At 39.6% G+C, this 16,932-nt stretch overlaps 2 protein-coding genes across 4 annotated transcripts; both read left to right on the top strand.

The window, feature by feature from the left end:
- Window positions 1-111: 111 nt before the first annotated feature.
- On the top strand, window positions 112-9,368 carry mboat7 (membrane bound O-acyltransferase domain containing 7). 3 transcript variants are annotated; one of them, XM_069142651.1, is made up of 9 exons: window positions 112-214; window positions 1,665-1,744; window positions 2,619-2,748; window positions 3,207-3,333; window positions 3,473-3,629; window positions 4,046-4,241; window positions 4,849-5,013; window positions 5,153-5,329; window positions 6,498-9,368. In XM_069142651.1, exons 2-9 carry the CDS (start codon window positions 1,669-1,671, stop codon window positions 6,883-6,885), a joined length of 1,416 nt encoding a protein of 471 aa, XP_068998752.1. In that variant the 5' UTR covers window positions 112-214; window positions 1,665-1,668; the 3' UTR covers window positions 6,886-9,368. The 3 variants fall into 3 exon arrangements, with proteins under 3 accessions (XP_068998752.1, XP_068998751.1, XP_068998753.1); XM_069142650.1 differs by having other exon boundaries at window positions 116-214; window positions 1,662-1,744; XM_069142652.1 differs by having other exon boundaries at window positions 116-214; window positions 1,662-1,744; window positions 4,849-5,001.
- A 103-nt stretch (window positions 9,369-9,471) lies between these two features.
- tmc4 (transmembrane channel-like 4) lies at window positions 9,472-16,922 on the top strand. The gene is made up of 16 exons (XM_069142649.1): window positions 9,472-10,078; window positions 10,298-10,490; window positions 11,003-11,151; window positions 11,270-11,419; window positions 12,178-12,263; window positions 12,588-12,733; window positions 12,989-13,136; window positions 13,345-13,503; window positions 13,591-13,748; window positions 14,656-14,782; window positions 15,430-15,527; window positions 15,610-15,793; window positions 15,892-16,022; window positions 16,111-16,266; window positions 16,401-16,479; window positions 16,611-16,922. Exons 1-16 carry the CDS (start codon window positions 10,048-10,050, stop codon window positions 16,707-16,709), a joined length of 2,094 nt encoding a protein of 697 aa, XP_068998750.1. The 5' UTR covers window positions 9,472-10,047; the 3' UTR covers window positions 16,710-16,922.
- The last annotated feature ends 10 nt before the right edge of the window (window positions 16,923-16,932 follow it).

The following is a 16,932-nucleotide window of genomic DNA, read 5'->3' on the forward strand; positions in this document are numbered from 1 at the left end:
AACGGTGTGGCTTTTATAAACGGGGCTCAGACTGGTACAGGCCACACCCCTGCTGTTAGAATGGCACCGTCCAACTTTACGGTGTGACGTCATACTTCGTCTAGGAAGTGACTCAAATTAGCTCTAACGCTGAGTGGATGTGCGGTGTCCTGCAGGCTCGGTAGGGGACAGGTTTTTTTTTTTTTTACACCTGGTGATTCAACGCAATATAAATGTAAGTGTTCACGCTGGCTCGTGCTACGGTCGATCTTTTTATTTCGTTGTACAGCAGCAGCGCTATCGCTGTCCTTTTTTTGGTTTAGCTATGTTGATGTTAGCTAACATTACCGCTAAAAGTAGCTCGTTGAAGGTAGGCGTGCAGGACTAATGTTTACTCTGAGCCATGTTCTGGTCAGCTCTAAGTAGATTTTTTTTTTTTAGTCCTGAAATGAATTAAGTTGTAGTAATTTATACCTTGAGAAGAAGCTGCTGTGTGGCACAACGGCATACAGCGGAAGTTGACTAATTTGGGTACATTTCGCTTTACACAGAGGAAATATTGTGAAATACAGACCAGATAATCATCGATGCAAAAACAGAGGTTGAATATTAAAATGTATCTTACCTGCGAAATAATTATTTTACATATGTATTTAAATATGGCCCCTGTAACTATGTTATTGCGTTACTATAACATTTTACTGTAGTTATTGATTCGGGAGTAGCTCATTTTAATGATTTCATACGGGACTGCAGCGATTTATTATTTTTAGTGGATGAAATCATCGCTTATTTTCTCTTGATAAATCAATTAATGGTTTACTTTATTAAAATTCACAATATAGTGAGAAATGCCCTCCCAAAATAAAATCTTTGGACTGCTTCTTTTGTCCATTCAAAAAGTCCAAACCTCACAATTATTAGAAGTAAATCAGTATTATTAAAAGGAAAAGTTGTTAGTCAGTTTAAAAAGTAATGGGGCAATGAAATGTTTGCCATTTTTCTTTGCTTGATTTGAACATTTATCAATGTCAAAAATTTAATGGCAAGTATACTTGCCATTAAATTTTCTTTTACTCGATTACTTGCTTCATCTACACATTTTTCATATAGTTGGGTGGTTTTATTTATAAATAAGCACCACATTATTTACGCTCTTTATTTAGAATATAAAAATCTCTTTATATATATATATATACAACTCTTTATAACAAAAAAATAGTTGATAAGTTAGATATAGAAACTGAATGTATGATAAATATGTGGAACATCTTATATTTGTTTTATGGAATTAAAAACGGAGTTGATCTTTCTTCTATTAAAACTACACCTTGACTAAACTTAAACTAGTCTGTACACATCTCTGGTTTAAGTTTACTGTTGCTAACCAATCAGTGATTTATATCACCACAAATTAGGTGCACATAAACCCAACCCTCACTCTTTGTATGTTACCTAAAAAGTAGACATCACATGTTATCTTGCACTTTTCTTTACACGAAACATCTTAACAGGGCTATAGGATTTAGTCAGTATACCTGTGATGTGATCTTTTATTGTGTTAGCTGTGCTTTCTGTACATGTTGTAGATTGTTCATCGTGAATTATCTGTTCGTAATGTTTCATGCGTGAGCAGTTTTCTACATTAGCAGGTTTGGAGCTAGTCTGTGTTTCTGTGTCAGCAGAGCGATGTCTCCTGAGGAGCTGGTGTATTTGGGAATTCTCGCTGCCTCCATCCCTGTTGGATTCCTCTTCCGTTACCTCAGTGAGTATTTCAGTCCAGTTCAAGTTCAGGTCACGAACACATGCTGTTTGAGTTTCAAACTTAATCAGCAAAATAATTTTTTTATGAAGACAGGACTGCTCTTCATCTAGAGAGTCAATCTTCCTCAGAATGCTTCTGATCACACACCGAACTGTGTCAAGTGGAGCATTTCTTTAAAAGAACGAGGCCTGTTCTTCGAGGGGGATAAAGAAAATGAAAATCTGCTTTATCTGGTGTTTGGGGAGACGATGAATGACTGTAAAAGATTACTCTTTAATCTTTTCTTTTGTTCAGGGGTTTTGTGCTCTTTAACTTTATGTTAAGTGTGTTAGTATGTGTTCCAGCATCGGTCTTGTCACATCAAATGGCTCTGCAGTTTTTCTGTCTTTTACCTGCAGTGCCGTCTCTGACTGATCATTTTAAACATCCATTATTGTTCTGAACATATGAGAGGAACGACAGGACAACCCCTGTTTGATGTGTAAACAAACGCTGCACTCCTTATTGTAAACCATACTTTATAATGATAAGCTTGTTGTGTTTTAGTTGCAATTTACCTGGTTGTCAGTGTCATTAAGCTTAAAATCAGTTGAAAGCAGAGCCACTGTTTTGAAACAGTGTTTGTACTTTTATTAGTTGAAATTAATGGCATATACCTTCTATGACAGATTGACTTCCCTTTAAAGATTTTCACCTATCAGCTGGCAAGTCTTTAGTTTTAAAAGTGGCTGGTCCAAATAAATGACAGGCTTCCTCGGCAATCCTGTCATCCTCTGAATTTTTATTGCAGCAGTCAGGTGTTTTTCTCACCTCATATAGCTCGCTAGTAGATGGTTGTAGGTGGCTTAACCGTGTAATTTTTCTGTCTCTTCAGGTCCGCCTGTGAAGCAGGGGGCGGCTCTTCTTGTGGGCCTCTCCATCACCATCGCCACCTGTCACATTCACACACTCCACTCTCTGGTGACAGTGATCGGAACATGGATTATTATAAAGAGCAGCTGGCGGTGAGGGTTGAATATCTATGGCTTTCAAACTTAATTCACTGTATGACACACACACAGAGGTCAGACCAATGAGTCTGCAACTCCAAAGAGATAGATTTATCTGTCAAAAATAATTGATGAATCTATAAAGTTCATATGGATGGCTTGACATCGTGTATTTTGCCTTTTTAACACTTCAAAATGTAAAAAAATTTAACTATCACATGTGATGAGGACAATCAAGAAATCCTCATATCAAACAAACTTGACAGCAATTTGTTTTGCTGAAAACTGGCTGAAACAACTAATTCTTTATCAAACTAACTGCAGATGAATCTCCTGAGAGCTGACTAATCTTAACTTTAATGAACTGCAAAAGCTGATACGCTCTGCATACAACAGGATGTCAAGCGAACATATCAATACTGTGCAGAAATAATATGCAAACTCACTCCTATCATGTGTCTCTGTCGACAAAGATACGCCCCGGCACTGAGCCTCAGCTGGACCTTCCTCTACCTCCTATTTTTCCGACTGGTCACATGGTTTGGTCTGCCATCACCTACTCCTTTTGCCAATGCTGTCCAGCTGCTTCTTACACTGAAGGTACAGAAACTCAGGAACACAGGAAAAAAAATCTGTGCTGCAGAGAAATCAGTGGATAAATGTACTGAATCAAGACACTGGTGCTTCAATATTCCTCCATATTTGTTGATTTTGATTTGCGTTTTTGTTTTCAACTCAGATGGTGAGTCTCGCCAACGAGGTGCACAGCTTCCACGTAGAGAAGAAAAAGGAAGTGAGCTCTTTTGCCAAGTCTCAAGTCATTGCCGTTCTGTCTCAGGAGCCCTCGCTCTACGACACTCTGACCTATAGTTACTGTTATGTCGGTATAATGACCGGTAAGTCTGTGGAAATATCTTCTCTCAATAATGTCGGTAAAAGGAAGTTCTGTCATTTAAGTGAACATTAAAAAAATTATACCGTTTTAATGTGTGAGCTGCTCATATTCGTGTGTTGTTCTTGCTGTTGTTGCATTTTCTTTTGCATGAATTTTAACTGTTGTCTCTCTTTGTCTCACTTTCTGCTACTTGTCCAATATTGTGAGTCCATATTGTTTTTAGTAATATTTCTTGTTTTCATATAGCTCTACTCTGTTTGTTTTCTCCCTTTTCCTATTCAACGCCCTCCCGCCTTTTGAACCACGCCTTCCTCCAATGGTCACTTTCGTATCTTGCATCATCCCGCTTGTTTTGTCAATCACTGTCTTCTCACCGCTGCATTTATTCCTTCGTCTCATCCTTCCACCTTCCTGAAGGCCCGTTCTTTCGCTTCCAAACGTACGCTGATTGGCTGAGGCAGCCGAGCCCGCTGGCGCTGCCCGGCCGAGTGCCGTGCCTGCAGCGCTTGAAGCTGGTTCCTGTCTACGGCGCTCTTTTCCTGGCAGTCAACTCCGTCTTTCCACTAGCCTACGTTCGCACAGAGGAGTTTCTGGCTGAAAACATTCTCTTCAGGTATCGTTAAAAAACATCAATGCCCTGACGAAGTCCTTTTAGTAAATGAATAACTGTTTTATCAGTTACTGGAGTGGTAGATTTATTTTATAACATAATATCATCATTGCAGAATTTTATTTATCTGTATCAGAATTGTAATTTAAGATAGTAAAACTGAGTAACTGCATACAATACAATCCATTAAAAGTTAAGAGAAGAGTTAAAGCAGATAATATACAAGAGTGATCTTTGTCTAGCAAATAGGCAGAAGTTTAACATTTCAATAGATTTTAGAGGAATAATCACATTTTCTTTTCTCAGGCTGTGGAATAAACAAAAAAGAATGCTGCTTTAAAAGTTTTAAAGCTACAGTAAATACTATATATGTAGCACATGTTTGTGTCGAAATTACCTTTTAAATGTGTGACTAATATCTCTGAATATTCCCGTATTGAAGTGGAGCCTATAAACTTGTATTCATAGAGGAAAGCAGATGAAGTAGGACAAATATGAAAACAAAGCATAGAATAAATCTGGTGTGAAGTGCGACTGTCATGTCAAATGTCATTTGTTTGGTACAATAGAAATGAATTCTGACTTTCTACCCGTTTCTCTCCTTCACCAGGATGTTCTACATGGTGGCAGTCTTCTTCGTGTTCAGGATGCGTTTCTATGCGGCGTGGTGTGGCGCTGAGGCTGGTTGTATCAGTGCAGGTCTGGGCTGCTATCCAGAAAATGCACTTTCCAAACCTGGAGGAGGACCCACTGTCAACTACAGGTACAACTACAGGTATACTATCACAGGTATCAAAGGATGCATCAGTATTCACACTTGTGTGAATCAGATAAATGTCATAAAAGTTGATATTTTTCCCGTTGAAAGAATATATTTATGTCTGTTTGGTTTCTGTTTTCTTTCTTGCTTCCAGTTCTGATCAGACCACCGATGAGACATATGACTTCAAAACCATCCAGAACATCGACTGTTACAACACGGACTTCTGCGTGAAGGTCCGACATGGCATGCGTTACTGGAACATGACAGTGCAATGGTGGCTCCATCACTACATCTACCCCAACGCCCCCTTCAAGGCCTACACACTCAGGTTAGTACAGCAGGTTGGTAGTTTACAAGAAGAGATCCCTGTGTGTTGTATAGTTTACAAGAAGAGATCCTTTTGAGGTGTACAGTATATGGGAACCTGTGCAAAAATTTGCAATTTAATGACTGCATCCCTGAGGTAACAACAAGCATGTCCAGATTTTAAACTGTGTTCTAGTCATTCTCTTTTTACTACTAAACTTGGATCACAAATATTTATGATCAGCAGGGGAGCTCCTAAATACAAAAAAAAAAAAATCTTCTTACCTTTTCAGCACATTTTGCTGGCTAATAAAATATTAAAGAGTGAGTCTGGCAATATTCTACATATCATTGTTTTACAAATCCCCTGAGAAGCACCCAGAACCAGCCATTTCTTAGTTCATCTCTCTGAATTTTACTACTACACTAGCTCTCTTTTCCCTGTCGGTTTTATTCCAACTTAAATTATAAGTCTTTAAAAATTGGTTGCATTTATATATAATATTATTTGTTCAAAAGACTAAATTATTTTCTATCAGCTACAACTAGATGCTGTAGCTTGTAGCAACAAAAACAGGAGTAAATGGTGTATTTTTGGGACCATTTTTTTTTTAGCCTTGGTTTTAGGGATTTATAGCAGTAGGACTGTGTGGGATTGAATAAAGATAAACCAAAGTGCCTACTATATTAGTGTTCATCGTAATAAACGTTCACAGTTCAACAGTGTGGCTCATTGATGTGTTTTATTCGGGGTTTTTTTAACCACAGTGGAAGTTAATGGCACAAAGCTGTAATATAATAAGCTATATCAGGTGCTGTCTAAATAAAGAAAAATGACTGAGTAGCACCAGTTCATTGTTGATTTTGGCCTTTAATGGAATATGTTGACAATAACAAAAATACACAAAACTGTTCAAATCCTGGCAAAAAAAAAAAAAAAATGCAGTTTTTGTAAAATTCCAGAAAAACACATCTTGATTACTTCATGTCTCACCACAGACATTAAATACCCCCTTTGCGTAGAGTGAAATGTGTAGGTCTAAATTTTAAAACGTCTATGAACTCTTTGTACACGACCCATCCTCATCTTGCCTCAGCGTCATAATATATTTTATAACAGAAGACAGAAAGCTGCACCATGACGTGTCTGTAATACTTCTCCCTCTCTGCTCTCTGTCTGTTGCTCTCAGGGCTGGATGGACCATGTTCATCAGCGCCTACTGGCATGGACTGCATGCTGGCTACTACCTCTCCTTCCTCACCATTCCCCTCTGCATCGCTGCAGAGTCTGCCATGGAGGCTACTGTCCGAGCTAAACTGGGTCCTCGTGGACAGAACATCTTCGACTGGGTTCACTGGTTCCTGAAGATGAGGGCCTACGACTACATGTGCATGGGCTTCGTGCTGCTGAAGGCCTCTGACACCATCAACTACTGGATGTCCATCTACTTTATCATGCACATCATCGCTGTTTGCTGTATAATAGTGGGCACGGTCCTGAAGGGAGGGAAGAGAGAAGGGAGGAGAGGGGAGAAGATGGAGAACGTGGAAGAGAAAACTGGAGATAAAACAGACTGAATGGAGGTACAGAAAAGGTTGGATCATTTTCGGGACAGGAGAAGGAGCTCTTTCAAGACGAGAATTTCAAACACTGATCGCACCATCACTCATCTTTCTACCAACAAACATCACGCAGGTCCAGGACGATTTCTTTTAAGAAAAATACAACTCGATTTTATTGAAAATACAGAAAATAGTGTGACTTATAAAACTCGATAGAAGGGAACCACTGGAGATATTTTGTATACGTACTGTGAACATTAAGGGGGGAATGTTTGAGCTCAATGAATGTTACTTTTGTAGAGTGAGAGGCAGCTGAGTTGTAAACAGTTAAATCTCGTCTCAGCTGTGCGAATGTCCGGTTTTAAAGCTATTGTGAGGAACTTTTACCTATAAATGCACATTTGTTATGTTCAAAATTGCTCACACAATCTTATCACCGATCATGGCCGAATATATCTCTGGATTTGACCGTATGCAGAGTTTGTAAATATCTGGTAAGACATTCCCACACTAGGGGTCTGAATTCATACTGGGCATGCACACTAGAGCAAGGGTCTCCAACCTTGTTTCCTCTGAGACCTACTTTGACAAAAGGAAATTGTCTGAGAGCTACTCATGTAGCTTTCGAACACTGTAACACTTATTCACATAGGTGAGCTCCACCAAACCAGTTAAATAAGCTTCTTTTATGTGAACAATAACAAATTGATATACAACATACACATACTTAACCACCGGGTAGCTACTGGGTAGCTTGCGAGCTTCTGGTTGGAGACCCCTGTACTAGAGAATTCAAATCCAGCCAACTTCCAGTTAAGCCCCATGCTTAAAAAGGGGGAAAGAAATTATTAAATTGTGCATCTCCAAACCAAATGTTTCGGACCAAATGGATCAAATTCTCCAGTGAACAAAGTCATTTTATGGTGGTTGTGACGCTCCAAACAATTTATCCTCCATTTCACAGCTGCAACAGTAGCAGTGGAGAAGGCTATAGCGAACCCTGTGATGGCGACAGTCTTTGTAAATGCTCTCTGAAGAAGATACAATTTCCATTCTGCAGGTTTAAACATTTTGGAGCTGTATTTATAGCCAAAATAAGGCAGTTTACATGTCAAGTTACCGTTTTATAGTTGGGTGTGTCATAATTATCTTGCAATTAATTAAAAGACAAACAAAGCGATATAACTGGTGCACCATAACGTTTCCATAATCAACAAAGCATTCCAAGACATGATGGTGGACTGTAAATGTTACTGCCTGTATTGGTAGGAAGAATGAATAGATTGTGATAGAACTAATTAAATGATGGTGTCTATATTAAGGCTCAGCTATCCCAACCTGTATGATAACAGCATTAGTTCAATTCTAAGTTTAAAGGAGGAAATTAAGGTCCAGATTACATTTCTATTTCAGTCTAATGACACGAGGACCAGGATAAGTGATTTAATAAGACAATGTATTTTGTTGCTCATTTTATTGGCTGAGCTTTTCTGTGCTTTGGCTTACTCCATAGAATCCTGTGAATCAGACATGTTTCTCTGTTTCGCCTCACTGTTCTGCCTGTAATCGTAAGCAACTCAGATCATATCAGGAACACGTGCTCTTGACATCTCTGCAGCAGTGTTGTGTCCTGTGACGAGTGCACCATGTGAAAGATAGCAACAGTCCATTCACTGCCAAAATGTCTGTACTGCCATCACGTACCATTCAGGGTTGGGACTAAACACTTGATACAAAAAGTGTCGTGTCACGAATACAAGCTGCCGATGAAAATCATGAATAACAGCACAGCTAGGGCTCGGCGATATTATCAAATCATTATCACATTGTTAATGTCACACACGTTATTTTACGATGTACAAATTTGTCACAATATTTAGAAAACCTAAATCTTTATTGACATAATCCAGTTTCCGTTAAAAGCAATAAACTTAGACCAAACTTAAAATTGTTTTTTAAAATTTGTTCAAACAGTATTAATTTCTGGAATCAGAATTAAAACAACAGCCGTCATTAAAAAGTAAATTATTGATAATATTGAATTATCTCCGAGCCCTAACCACAGTAAACTGTTTACAGTTTGGAAACATGTTGAGTTGTTTCACTCCCTCTTGTCTCACACTGTGACAACTGTTATATTTCTGTTTAATATGAGCATGACTAGGAGCAGTATCTAAAGGTTTTATCTTTCCAATGTGTTTCTGTTCTCTAAATCCTACACAGAACCGAGATCATTTGAATTACAAATTGAATTTGTGTTAACCTGTTTTATCCTCTCTCTGTGCCAAAACTTTACCCTCCGAGAAATGGTTTCCTTCTGTTTTTATTATTGCACGGTGATAATTGTATTAGACCTTTTGTTAACTGCTCATCTCGGGACTTCTTCTTTTTTCTGCCTTTTGTTTGGTCCATGTTTTTATCTTTGGCTTTAAATGCTGCACCAGCTGTAACACTCCCTGCTTTGTGTTACCTGTGGAATACATATCAGCATTTCCTCACCAGTGTTACTCACTTTGTCTTTTGTTTTTTAAAGACTACATGATATAATTGTCTCGATATGATTAATCATTTATTATAATGATTTATGTGCAAAACATCAGGATTAAGGTGGTAAAAAGGCTTTTGTCATCAGGGAAATAATTAACTCTGCAGCAGAGTGATCACAAACATACCTGCTTAGTTACCTCACAACAAGCTTTGAACTGGTGTATGTAGTTAACTACATCCTTTGATAAACCTTTTATTTTGTTGCTTGTGAAATCATTAACTTCATTAACACGAATATGTTGCATTTCATTTCTTCCCATCACAGACCACAATTTAAATGAACCAAAACGTTCCTTTTTCCAGTTCAAACAAAGACATTTCTTTAAACCCCTCGATCACACAAATTACTGAACATGTTTGCTCTCAGTATGCTTCAGTTTTTTTCTTCTAGGTGGTGATTAGACCGCACAAACTGCAAATGAATGGTAACTCTCACCATGGAAATAATGGGTTAGCGCATACAAGGAAGTACCCGTGTGGTCATTTGCAAAGGGGATAAAGTCCATGAGAGGAGACAACAGGGAAGTGATTCAGGGATCGGTATCGTTCTTTTGTGAAGAGCAGGTTTTCTTAATTTGTTATATTTTGAACGTGTGACTATTAAATTTGGTTGCAGTGGAAAGCTGAGAAATGACGAGTGAACTACAGAGACGAAGCTCAAGTAAGGTGTATGACTATTCTGAAGGTGTTTGTTTCTTCTGATTATATTTTTCTCGTACATACTGTACTTGTTTATTTTAAACACTTGGACAAACCTGAATTGTCCGCATATCTAAATAATGTCACTATAGATATGGAATCATCTTTAAATCTGACTCGGTTGTCTTGACACGTCTTCCCTGGTCAGGTCTTGTGCTGTTTTTTGTTGTCTTTCACTCAGTTGCCGGGAGTGGTTACCCTGGTGACCAGCAGTCACTCAGGTTACGACGGGTTCCATCTGGAGTGTCCAATCAGAATTACCCACAGTTCAACTGGAGCTCGAGCCCTGCCGAGGAGGATGAGGCGGGCAGTAGTGGACCACCCCGGGACCTCAGGGGCGTCCCCATGCCCATGGCCCTGAAAAGAGCTATGCGGTATGAAACCTACCTCTGAGAGTTTTGGTGGCGAACTTTTGAAAATTCATTAGTGTAAGATCTACTCCACCAGAGGCTTAACGGAGGGAATCACTACTAACATATTAGGGAAGGTAATAGATTGACCCCAGATTGGAAGTTGGGAGACTAGGCTCCGTATGTTGACCAGAGATGAAAAACATATTCCATGTCTGTCACTTAATAATCTGATCTCTCATTATCTTTGATAAATAAAACGCCATCTCGTAATTCACTACACTGAGAGGTTTTGATACTTGGTCTGGTCTTTGTAACTTCATATAACTTTACTTTGTCTTTGGATTTGGCATTATAGCACATAATTAGAAATGTACAAAGTGAACAGTCTCAAAACAACTGTTGTTCTTAAATATATTGGAAATTATTAGGACATTTTTAATTACAGACATGTAAAATTGTTACTAGTAATACGTTAATTAAACTATAGTTACTGCAGAGTTTAAAAAGCGGTTTTAAAATCGTGTCCATTACAGGCAGGTGCAGGAAATGCAGGTGCCTGTGGTTTCCAGCGTGGAGTCCAGGAAACGAAACAGGATCAAATATCTGCGTAAACTCAAAAACAATGGCAGAGAATTTCTTTACTTTGTGACACTGTGGAACAAGTCCTTGCAAAAGATTGGAGGTATGCATTCAGTTTGTCATTTCAAATGGACATGAACACATATTGTATTACACATACTGTAAACTTCATGCATAATGCTTTGCATTATGAACTAAAGTGTAGCCCTTTGCCTCCACAGGGAACTTTGGAGGTGGCGTCCAGTCTTACTTCCTGTTCCTGCGATTCTTGGTGGTCCTCAATTTTGTTTCCTTCTTGCTGATTGCTGGATTTGTCCTCATCCCCAGCATTGTCTTCAGATCTGTGGGGGTCAGCCTTGTAACCAGTGAAGGTAACAGTGTGTCAGTTCACAACTTTTTATTTCGCTTTAAATTGAAGCCAGTGGTACGTAATGTTTCTTCATATCCACCTTATTTCCTATGTTCTCATCTTTTAGCACAAGTCTGTCCAATAAAAAGAAGACGCCTTCTCACAGTGTGATGCAACAGTTTCCAGGCAACAGCCCTGCCGTAGAGGCTGGGTCGTTTCGTAGGAGTAAATGTAGAGACAGCGGTATTCCCTTCAGAAATAAAAATGAATTTCTCACCTGTGCTAGATCAGAAGATTTAGTCCCAAAACGAGATCTAAATAAAAAGGGAATTACATGATATTTTCTGTAAGTGTGTCAAATGTAGAAGATACAGTGTTGAAACATTTAATCATGCACAACCAAGATTTTAAGCTACTTTTCTGGCCTCACTTTTTCTCCAACCCTTAAGAAAAGGATGTATCACTATTTCCCAACGGTGGATTTCTCATCTTATCAAAGAAACCCCTTTGATTTCCTTAAGCTGTATGTGGAAGCTGGTTTTATCTAGATGACTGTGTAGGGATTAATACTTTCTGTCTTTGCTATCATGTAAGCCACAGGACTGCATTTTGCCTCCACTGCAGCTTTTCCGTCTCCTTTTTATGTCTCTTTTTCTTACTTTTATTTGTTGAAGAAGGATCATAAATCCTTGAGGCAACAGCATTACCTTTATCTTCAGTAAGCACTGATATTGTACACTAATGCTGATCCTAAAGCTTTTTCCTTACCATGTTTTCCAGGTCCAGAGGAATGCATAATGTATGACCCTAATCCTCAAGGCTTGGTGGTGTTTTATAAATACTTCCTCGACTTACTTTCAGGAACGGTGAGGAACTGCAGTATCACAATGCTGTGTAAAGACATGACACTTACAGAACATATAGCCTTATATACAGAATATAATGGTGTGCAAAAATTCAAGGCACTTTCGATTCCTATCTATCGTGCAGTACCATCAGAGAGGCATCTGATTGGTCCCAAATTAATTTACCCCAAACATTACTCAGTCACAAAGAACTAACAAGTTGTGCAAGGAGTCCTGCAACAGGTGCTCCCATTATATTCCTTGCTGATGAGAGTTATTTACATCTTATATGTACATTTAGGTGTGTCACACAGGCTTAGTGACTGTCCTCTCCACTATATGCAGGGTTTTATGGAGTATTCGTACCTGTTTTATGGCTACTACAACAACACAAAGCTGGAGGACAGAAGCTTCTCCTACAACATCCCCCTTGCCTACCTCTTCACTGCTGTCTTCTACTTTGCCTTTTGTCTCCTTTGCATCATAGTACGGTCAGTCCCTCAACAAACACCAGCAGGTTCAGTCTTAAAAATCAAGATCTAGCTTGTGTGTGTGTGTGTGTGTGTGTGTGTGTGTGTGTGTGTGTGTGTGTGTGTGTGTGTGTGTGTGTGTGTGTGTGTGTGCCCTGTCTCCATGCTGGTTCAGATCATTTATTTGAGTAAACAGAATGACATTTAAAAGTCCAAAGTTCAGTCACCTTGACTTGTATCTGCATTCTTTCCTCTGACTGGCTGCTCGCAACACAGCATGGGGATTGCAGCTCGAGTTGCTGTGGCAACGGTAGGCAGCACTGTGGGCAACTACAGCATGATCGTGTTCACTGAATGGGACTACGGTTGCCTGGGAGACAAAGCTACCAAACTGAAGCAGAAAAATGTTCACTACCAGCTACAGGTCAGAAGGGATCTACCCTACTTAACAGGATGAAGGACAGTAAAAAGAGAAATGTGATGGACATGTGGCAGCTTTTATCTCTACTGCACAGTTTTATATAATAATTCCTCATAAGTGTGTACATATATAATATTATATCTAATAATTCCTCATAAGTGTATACATTTCGGTGCCACCTCACCTGCTCTCCCTTGTCTCCGTCTGCCAGGTGGATCTAGAGGAGGAGAGCATAAAGAAACGGGCTGCTGCTCTGACATTGGGTCAAAAAATAATTTTACACTCTCTGCGTGTATTTATGGGTTTTATTGCACTGGTGCTCATTGTAGCAGCCTTCTACGGCATCTTTGTAGCCACCAACTTCAGCCAGGTAAATGATGTAAAAGTAGCGTGATGACGCCGATGTGGTCTTGTTCGAGTCTTCAGTGACCGTTTGTCTCTCGTTTCTGCTAAACAGCAAAAGACTGGGCAGAATGGCTTCCTTGGTTTGTTTTTCGAGTATTTACCATCCATTGTCATCACCACTGGAAACTTCCTGGTGCCCCTGCTTTGTGACCAGATTGCCTTAATAGAACGATATTCCCCCAGCACGACTGTCATAGTGGCACTGTTAAGGTTTGTACCGGTCGGTCTGTGAGAGTGATTATGTGAGATCATTTGCATTTAATTTGTTTGTGTTTGATAAGGCAGGAAAAAGCTGAGAAATCACAAAATTATGCCACAAAACCTGCTACAAAAGGAAGAAATTGGTGTCATCTGAAGTTGAACGATTTACATGTTAGCAACTGAACACCCATGTGTGTACCTCAGGTTGTGTGAATACACTGTTACATCACTGATTCTGGGTGTGGTCAGAGGTGAAACAGCCTCAAATTTTTGTGAAACAAAGCTTTATAATCTGGTTTTCAATTTGTTGGAAAAATTACTCAAGAGGCTTGGTTCAAAATCAAACACATCGGACATTTATTCTTGCAAGAAGGAGCAACTACATGCACCCTCAACGAGAGGTGTCCAGCAGTGCTCCCCCCAGCATTTCTCTCCAGCAGGGCTCTCCAGCAGTCCTCCCCAACAGTCCTTGCCCCTGCCGGGCTCTACCCAGCCTAGTTTCCCCCAGCAGTCCCTCCGCAGTCCTCGTCTTCTCCTTGTCTTCTCCCGTAGGGCTTTCCTTAGGGCAGCTTTTATACAGTTGACAAACAGTTGACAGTCACCCCCATTCCCTTTGTATCTGCTTTCGTATGGTAATACAGAGTTGGTTGTAGGTCACAAGATAAGGACACCAGGAAGTCGTCAATTAGATGCGGAAAGAATCACTTGCAAATAAGACAGAAAACAAAGGAAACTTTTCGGAGCCTTCTTGACAAGAGACTTTCCAGAGCCACAATGCAAAACAACAGGAAGAGACAAATCCTTTTTTTTTCCATCACAATTGTCTTTCACACAGTTGCAAACCATATAATCCCCAATTTCTGTTCAATTATTGATCCATTAGTGCGAAATTACCCATTTCTCCTTTTATATCCAGGGCAGTGTTCCTGCGTCTGGTGAGTCTGGGCGTCCTCCTCTTCACCCTGTGGAATCAGATCACCTGCAATGGGGACACAAAAAGTGAAGATTGCAAACCGTGCCAATATAACCATAAAGAATATCCGGTAATTTTATTTCTTCTGTTTTTGAGAACATTTGGATCATTGAAAGATATTTCTTCAATTGTGCTGCATGCTGCACTGGTCTTTTAGCACCATGCACAGGACAGAGGGAGTCTCTGGTGTTTGACAAGAGCTGTTCTGAGAGAGAACTTCTGTTGTTTGTGTTCCCTGTCATGGCTTTGTTTACATGAGCAAAGAATTCAGTTTTCCAATTTGTTTTTGGATCAACACACTGCAGATTACGCTCTGAGTCAGTGGGATCCCCTGAAGACTTCGGTAGATACAGCAACAGGCAAAAGACAGACAACTCATGGTAGCCAGTTTGCTTGTGGTTTACCAGAATAATAAAAAAAAAAGAACACACATTTATAATCTGTTAGTATATACTAAAGTGATGAACAGCAAAAAATAAAGAATCATGATGCTGGTACTAAGAAACGTTGCTGACCGTCTCTGTCTTTTGTAAATTGCCAAATGTCCACTCTAATAACAGCTACAACAACCCGTTTATATAGAAAAATATGTTAAGATTATAATGTGACTACCTTGAATGGCATGGTCATAACTTTACATAGCATCAACTTAAGTTAAATCTATGTTACATCTACACCTTGTAAGGTCTTTTTCTTCTTGTTTGTCTCCTAACGTAGTGCTGGGAAACACGTATGGGACAGGAGATGTACAAGCTGACACTGTTTGACCTCCTCATCAACATCGCTGTGCTCATCCTGGTCGAATTTCCACGCAGGTACAAAACATTGTGCATAACATGAGTCTATATGAAACAAAATTGTACTGATGTGTACAGTACATTTTTGTATGTTTCTCAGGATGTTGGTGGACAACTGGTCCAATAAGCTGACTCAGTGGGTGGGTCGTCAGGAATTTGCAGTTCCCAACAATGTGCTTGGGTTGGTTTATGGTCAGACTGTGGTCTGGACAGGAGCTCTTTTTTGCCCTTTGTTGCCACTAATCAACACCATCAAGTTTGTCATTCTCTTCTACTGCAAGAAGGTGAAGTTGTAGCTTTACACCACCAACATTACACACAATGCCTGTTGGTTATGTCCTTACTCGTCTTTTGTGTCCCCACTTGTCCCTTTCCACCACAGATCACACTATTGCACAATTGTCGGCCAGCTCTAAAGACGTTTCGCTCCACAACCTCCACCTTCTTTTTCCTGGTGGTGCTCCTGTTTGGTTGGGGATTGTCCACAATTGTCATGATTTACAGCCTTGCTAAGTGAGTGCTGAATGCTATATTCTTCCTTGCTGCATGTTCCATGTTATGTCACACTGTTGAGGATGAATGTTTCCCTCTTTCCAAACAGGATCCATCCTTCTATGAGTTGTGGGCCTTTCCGTTTCTCCACTAGCATGTGGTCGATTGTTCTAACGTCTTTCGACAGTCTCTCCGAAGTTACACAGGACTTTCTCTTCTTTATTGGCTCCCAGGCATTCTCCATCCCTCTTTTTGCATTATCATGGTGAGTGAACTTTCTGTTAGATCATTATGCTGGCATATACTGTGCAGTTTTGCCAACTCAAGTGTAAAATGCAGCCTGTATTTTATCTGCATATTACATGATTCTTCACTGTCATAATCTTTTCTCCCTGACAGTGTGGCGTTGTGCTACTTCATAGCTTTAGCTGCTGTCTATGGGAAAAGTGTCGCGTTGCTAAGAGCTCAACTTAAATTGGTGAGTTGTTGGCATTTACCATCACAGTCTAGCGTACAGTTGAATTTTGTCCATACTTACGTTGGCCTGCGTGGTTCCCAATACTCATGCATTCAGTTTTACTAATAAAATTGAGGGTCTTTGGTTTGCAGGAGGGTCGTGACAAGCAGTTCCTGGTCAAGCAGATTGAGGACCTAAATCGGCACCTTCACATACCAAAACACAATGCAGGAGTACAGGATAGAACATAACATACATGTGGGGTGGTGATTTGTTGAAAAACTGAAAATTAAAACCTGTTTGGCATTAATCTGCCTAAATTATATGGTTAAACTACATAAAGCCATGAATAGAGTGCCTTTATCACGACTGCAAAGTTTCACCCATTTTGTCTGTCCATGAAAGTTGATTTGTTTGTCCTTTTTTTTTTTTCCACTTCATATAATAAAATGAGAGAGATTATAGCGCCCTCTG

This window comes from Embiotoca jacksoni, unplaced genomic scaffold (genome assembly GCF_022577435.1).
Source record: "Embiotoca jacksoni isolate LCO1_2020_lvr unplaced genomic scaffold, fEmbJac1.0.p SCAF_11, whole genome shotgun sequence".
Lineage (NCBI taxonomy): Eukaryota > Metazoa > Chordata > Actinopteri > Embiotocidae > Embiotoca > Embiotoca jacksoni.

Bases quoted from the DNA above. Each gene is read 5' to 3' on its own strand.
- mboat7 (XM_069142651.1), top strand. From the start codon at position 1,669: ATGTCTCCTGAGGAGCTGGTGTATTTGGGAATTCTCGCTGCCTCCATC. The intron at 3,334-3,472 runs GTACAGAAACTC...TTTTCAACTCAG, and splicing joins AGCTGCTTCTTACACTGAAG to ATGGTGAGTCTCGCCAACGA. The intron at 3,630-4,045 runs GTAAGTCTGTGG...ACCTTCCTGAAG, and splicing joins TTATGTCGGTATAATGACCG to GCCCGTTCTTTCGCTTCCAA.
- tmc4 (XM_069142649.1), top strand. From the start codon at position 10,048: ATGACGAGTGAACTACAGAGACGAAGCTCAA. The intron at 13,504-13,590 runs GTAAATGATGTA...TCTGCTAAACAG, and splicing joins TAGCCACCAACTTCAGCCAG to CAAAAGACTGGGCAGAATGG. The intron at 15,794-15,891 runs GTGAAGTTGTAG...TTTCCACCACAG, and splicing joins TTCTCTTCTACTGCAAGAAG to ATCACACTATTGCACAATTG.